The sequence below is a fragment of the Bombus impatiens genome, unplaced genomic scaffold, assembly GCF_000188095.3.
Source record: "Bombus impatiens unplaced genomic scaffold, BIMP_2.2 scf_0557, whole genome shotgun sequence".
Classification (NCBI taxonomy): domain Eukaryota; kingdom Metazoa; phylum Arthropoda; class Insecta; order Hymenoptera; family Apidae; genus Bombus; species Bombus impatiens.
In genome coordinates this window covers 20,005-26,192 of record NT_176976.1, presented here as the reverse complement: position 1 = coordinate 26,192, position 6,188 = coordinate 20,005, and the positions used below count along the sequence as shown (strand labels likewise).

At 49.3% G+C, this 6,188-nt stretch overlaps 1 protein-coding gene across 1 annotated transcript; it reads left to right on the top strand.

Moving 5' to 3' along the window:
- Positions 1 to 2,479: 2,479 nt before the first annotated feature.
- LOC105681091 lies at positions 2,480 to 2,812 on the top strand. The gene has a single exon (XM_012388593.1). It carries the CDS (start codon positions 2,480 to 2,482, stop codon positions 2,810 to 2,812), a length of 333 nt encoding a protein of 110 aa, XP_012244016.1.
- Positions 2,813 to 6,188: the final 3,376 nt, after the last annotated feature.

Genomic DNA, 6,188 nt, shown 5'->3' with positions numbered 1-6,188 from the left:
CTTACGACAGTTTGTACTTTATTTATTTATTTAATTATTTAACTTATTCCAAATATATTTGACGGGTTGCGACGGTAATCTCTTGCTCTCGTTATTTTACGTCATCTATCCTCAACCAATCCCTCCACATTGGTGACCCTGACGTGATCCTGCGAGACTTCGATTATACTGATTCCGAGCGCACTAACAATATGTCGAACAAGAAAACAGTTACGACCAGTCAAGTAGTACGCGCGCCTCCACTGATGCCTCAGAAGATCGTGTTATGGTTCTCCTTACTAGAGAGGCAGCTCGCGACGCCGGACATCACAAACGATGAAGAAAAAGCCACCGCTCTTCTAGGGTGCCTAGAATCAGAGTATCTAGAGCGAATTGAGGGCATAACGTTGCATCCTATTATAGTTGTCTACGTAGAACCATAAAATGGTATAAAAAAATTGAAATGGAATTATTATGTGGGGCTCGTAAATGCGTGGTATATACATAGAAAATGGTGTACTAAAAGTATTAAAATTTTAAAATTTCGCGAAGAAATTATTTATCACCTTTTAAATATAGTGAATCCCCACAGAGAAGAAATGTCAAGTGAAAATGAAGTACTGCCCAAAAAACGATCACATTTTCTGCAATCGTACCAAGAGCCCGCGAGCAAAACGAAACGGCGGTGTAAAGAAAGTTGTAAACGCATTTCTAGAATAAAAGGTAGAGAGTATGCCGCGAAAAGAACCAAAATGGTAACAACATATTGTGATCGTTGTAAGGGTCAGTCGGCACTCAGTCGAACTTGTTTTAAAAAATTGCATGAAGATTTGAGATAAAATAATATAAACCTATTTTGTACTACCTACTTTGTGAAACACGTGTGTGACCCATCGCCGCCTCTCGGGACAGACACGTGTGACCCGCCAATGGGGCACGCCGCCTCACGGGACAGACACGCGTATCACGTCTGTGTCAACGTGTTAAACTGTGAGGGGGATGCACTCGCAGAATCACTTATGGGATGTATTTATAAACATGTTATGGAGTAACCCATTGATCTAATCGTGTATAAGAGGGATGTCATTTATATTTCCTCATAGGGAAATTATAGTTAGGTTGTGGATGGCTTATTTGGGATGAACTGGCTTTGCTTATGGACTATTTTGGTATTCTTTTGGGAAGGCAATTACAAGATAGTACGATGAATTTGGCCATGCCCTTGGACTATGAGTATTAAACATGAATACAGGCAAATGAGAGGAGGAGGGTCGGTCCCAGGGTCACCTCCCACTCGGATAGAGTGACCGAGGATCGATCACAAGCTGCGAATGACGGTGAAAGCGAGAGAGCAAGTCGCGCAAGAACAGGCGCAAGAGCATGTCCACCAAGCTTACCGTAGGAGCGAGTGATTCGCCGATAAGAGCCGAGACCGAGGAGGTCTCGATTACGCCGTTAGGTAAGAAAGATAAAACGAAGGGGAAGGACCTGTTTAAACCAGGGTGGAATTCGGAGAGGAGAAGGTCAGGCCATACCAGGTTATGGCCGATAGGAGGATCATAGCGCACTGCCGGGACGGCGTCGTAACGAGGAAGGTCGGTACGGGGGTTCCGCAAGGGTCGGTCTTAGGGCCGCTACTGTGGAGCTTCGTGTACGACGGAATTTTGGAGACGCTCGACCGGGAGAAGGACATCGAGGCCGTGGCGTTTGCCGAAGACCTGGCGGTACTCCTTAAGGCCAGGGAGTTCCTCGGCATCCAGGACAGGATAAGGGCGGTCATCAGCACGGCCACCAGTTGGTGCAGCGACGTGGGACTTCATCTGGCAAGAGAGAAGACCTAACCAGGAAGAGGATACCGACGAGTTTTAACTTCGACGTGTGGGACGGGTGGGAGATCTCCACTAGCAAGACAGTAAAGTACTTGGGAGTTTGGTTGGATAATGCTAGGGGGTTCTCCCCGCACCTCGCATCGGCGTGGGGCAAGGCGGAACGGTTCTTGGGCGCCATACGGGGTGTTCTTGGGCGCCATACAAGGCCTGCTCCCCAACGTGAATGGGCCTAGGGACGCGGTCCGAAGGCTCTATTATGGGGTATGGAAGTCGGTGGTCCCGTATGGTGCACCTATATGGGCCTCATCCCTGGTCAAGGTGAAGAACAAGAATATCATCAAGAGGGCACAGAGGGCGGCGATGATCCGTACGTCTACCGCATATCGTACAGTGTCGCACGGAGCCTTGTGCGTGGTGACGGGTAGCATGCCCACACACATTAAGGCGTGGTTGCGGTGGAAGCAGTACGGCGTGAAGAGGCGGATCGTTGAGCATGCAGAGGGAACGGAGCCGGCATTTTACGAGGAGATGGAGAGGCTGAAGACCGAAGCCGAGGACAGATGGAGGGTGGAATGGACGTTCCACAATTCCTGGAGCTACCTTCCTACAAGAGGTTGATAGAGTATCCGTTGATCTTTTACAGAACGAAGAGGGGCGTCAACTACCACGTCATGCAGATTCTTACTGAGCACGGTATCTTCAACTGGTACCGTCACAGGATTGGGAAAGAGACGCACACCAGTTGTTGGGATTGCGAAGCCGTCGTGGACGATGCCGAGCACGTGCTGTTCTGGTGCCCTAGATGGACAGGGGAGCGCGCGGAGTTGGAGGCCGAGATAGGAGAAGAATGTAGGATAGAGAACCGGATCGTGGAGAAGCTGGCCGCCGAGGAGCGGCTATGGCTCAAATTTAGCAATATGTGCACCAAGGTCATGACGAATCCGCTTAAGAAGGAGAGGGAGGTGGAGGCTCTGCGGAGAAGAGAAAGCAGGAGGAGAGTATAGCGTAGAGGATTGCCGATGAAGATGGGTACGCATAAGTAGAGGCCAACCTGAAGTAATGTCGAATGATTGTACCGAGTTGGTACCTCGAGTACCTCAATGCAGTGAACAGGAGGAGGGGTTTTTAGTGGGTATAGCGACGTCATCTGCCGAGTCCCACATAACTCAGTGACGTGGGTCACTGGTTATGCGTAACAGCATTTTCCCCTCCTCGCGCAAAAAAGAGGCCATACCAGGTTACGCGTCATGGAGAATAGAAAATTTTCATCTTTAACGAATTGGAAACATCGCCGTATGTTTTTTTGCGCCATGACACGATAGGGGACCCTTTACAACCGCAGTAAGACGGAGCATTTAAAGTTGGAAAACGAGATGAAAATATTATATTATTAAAATAAATAATCACGACGTAACGGTTTCCATAGACCGACTAAAACTCGCGTTTATAGTTCCGGACGGCCTACAGGAAAAAACAGCGGACAGGATGGAAGACCCGGAGAAGTTAACGTGTCCACGAAAAGTTCCACACGATGGAGGAGAGTAGGAAAAGGAGCGGTCAGTGGGGAAGCAAGTTGCCTGCCGACCGAAGCAATAATAAGAAAACTACGTCACCGCCCGATGATAGGAATTCGGACTGAAAGAAAGGCGCGAAGAGGGGGAAGTCTCCTACGCGGAGGTATCTAGGGAAGGAGAAACGGACGACGAGGGCCCTAGGTCAGAAAAATTAGCGACTCTAGAGGGGAGTGTACAGATCAGGCGAGTAGGAGAGAAAGGAGGCTTGAGAAAAAAAGGAGCAGCAACGAGGAAAGGAGGCCACCGACTAGCAAAGGTCGGATGAATAAGGTGATAAGAACGCGAAATGGACCGGAGACCCTGTTGGTGAAAGTCCGGGAGGGAGAAGAATGGCTCCAGATGAACAGGGAGCTTATTTAATTTAGCTAATTTATTGGGAGCTCGGGCAAGCGTAGCAGGAAGTCAGAAGGATACCTTGCAGAGTATTATAGAATAAACCTGCGAGGGTTTAGTCCGCTTAAACCGATCAAGAAGCTACAGAGAAGTCTGATTGTAAGTGGAAAAAAGGAAGCGGAGGCTGGCGTTGAATTGGAAGGTAGTGACGTAACGTTCGGCGTCGGGGATAACGATCAGAGCACGCCAATTGCAACAAGAAATGCTAAAGGGGGAAAGTATTTGGTGAGGAGAGCAGTCGATAAGACACGTAAGACATATCTTATGACATTGCCGTAGCAAGCCGTTGCCTGCGAGTAGCGAGGTAGAGACTAGCGTGAGGGAGGATAACCACGTTCAGAACTGTTATGTCGAGGGAGAGGAGATAATGCTTACGATTGGTGAGATCGTTGTGGAGAAATCGGTTCCCCGCCCGCATCAGGCGCATACTCGCCGTCGTCGACGATTCCGACCTAGACAAACTGATGCCATCAGCGGACCTCATCGCGGAGTAGTTCAAATGAGATACGGGACACACTTCGCAGGTAGGAATAATAACAGACCACCCGGCGCACGCGGAACCGTCTGAAGCTCCCTGGCTCGCGCTTTTTAATACATTTAACGACCAGATGAACCAATTAAGAGCCGAGGTGAGTGCGATTAACCAGCCACCGCGTCGGCACTGGCGATCAAGAAGTCGGAGCCGTTCCAAGTCGCGAGAATAGACGCATGATTCCGGCCTTTGTTATTATCATGAAGTATTCCGCGAACGTGCGAGAAAGTATCGATACCGGTGCTGACACTTGTGTTTATCCGCGCAGGAAGATCTGCGGACACACGAACAAAACCGACTACGAACTGTTCGCGGCCAACGGAACGCGGATCGCAGCATACGGTATCGTTACAGTTTCCCTCAATTTATCGCTACGCCGAGCTTTCAAATGACGTTTTGTAGTGACCGATGTGCAAACGCCTATCATCGGTGTTGATTTTCTGAGACATTACGGGTTGCTGGTAGTCCCTCGCGACAAACGGCACTTCGATACAACAACCCGACTATCGACGAAAGAATTCGCCGCCACGGCTGACGTGGCATCGATTAAAACAATTACTAGAGATTCACTGTACCACAGACTGCTGGCGGAATTCCCCGATCTCACGAGACCGCCAGTGTTCCGAAGAAATGCAATACGGCATGGGGTGCAACATTACATCAGCACGACGCCCGGACCTCCTGTCCACACCAAACCACGCCGACTCGCCCCAGGCCAACTCAACCAAGCGAAAGCAGAATTCGAAGTAATGATCGAACAAGGTGTGATGCAGCCATCGAGAAGCCCGTGGGTATCACCTTACATATCGTACCGAAAAAGGACGGACGATTTCGACCGTGTGGCGACTATCATCGAGCATTGAACGAGCGCACCACCCCGGACAGGTACTCACCACCGTACATCGAGGACTTCGCGCAGAATCTCCATGGTAAGCGGATGGATCTCCATGGATCGGAATCAAATTTCGATCGCGCCGGAAGACTGAAAGATCGCGCTGAAAAAAGCGATCACAACACCATTCGCGCTGTTCAAAGCGACCAATATGATGTTTGGGCTTCGAAAAGCCGCTCAAACATGCCAACGATTCGTAGACGAAATCACAAGAGGTCTCGATTTCGTCTATGCGTACATAGACGACTTTTTAAGACGACTTGTGTCCAAAAACGAAGAACGACACCGCGAACACTTACGGGTTTTGTTCAATCGCCTTGACGAGTACGGGGTCGTGATATATCTCGCGAAATGCGAATTCGGCGTGAGCGAAATACAATTCCTCGGTTACACTATTGGCTGAAAGCGTTGACGCAATAATTAATGTACTATTACCCGCGACCGTTAAAGATCTACGAAAGTACCTCGGTATGATCAACTTTTACGGAAGTTTCATACCGGGAGCAGCGAAAATCCTTCAACTCTCAGTGACTTGTTGAAAGGCACAACGAAGTGCAACGCATCTATCGAATGGTCCGAACAAGCTAAAAATAGCTTCCGCGAGTCGAAACGCACCTTAGCTAACGTGACAATGTTAGCGCATTCGATTCCTGGCGCGTCCGTCAGCCTCGCGGTCGATACATCCGATTACGCCATAGGGGCGGTACTTCAACAGCGCATGAACGATTCCTAACAGCGCCTAGGTTTCATGACGAAATCGCTATCCCCCGTGCAACGAAAGTACAGCGCGTACGGTCGAGAGTTACTTGCAATGTACACCACGGTAAAACGATTCAGACACGCTGTCGAAGAAAGAGACTTCGCGATCTATACGGATCACGAACCCTTAGTATATGCGTTTGATCAGAATCTCGACAAGTGTTCGCCAAAGCAATTCCGCCACCTCGACTACGTTGGACAATTTACGACCGATTTGCGCGAAATCATTA

What these genes read in the sequence shown, in the direction of transcription:
- LOC105681091 (XM_012388593.1), top strand. Translation starts at nt 2,480, where the DNA reads ATGCAGATTCTTACTGAGCACGGTATCTTCAACTGGTACCGTCACAGG.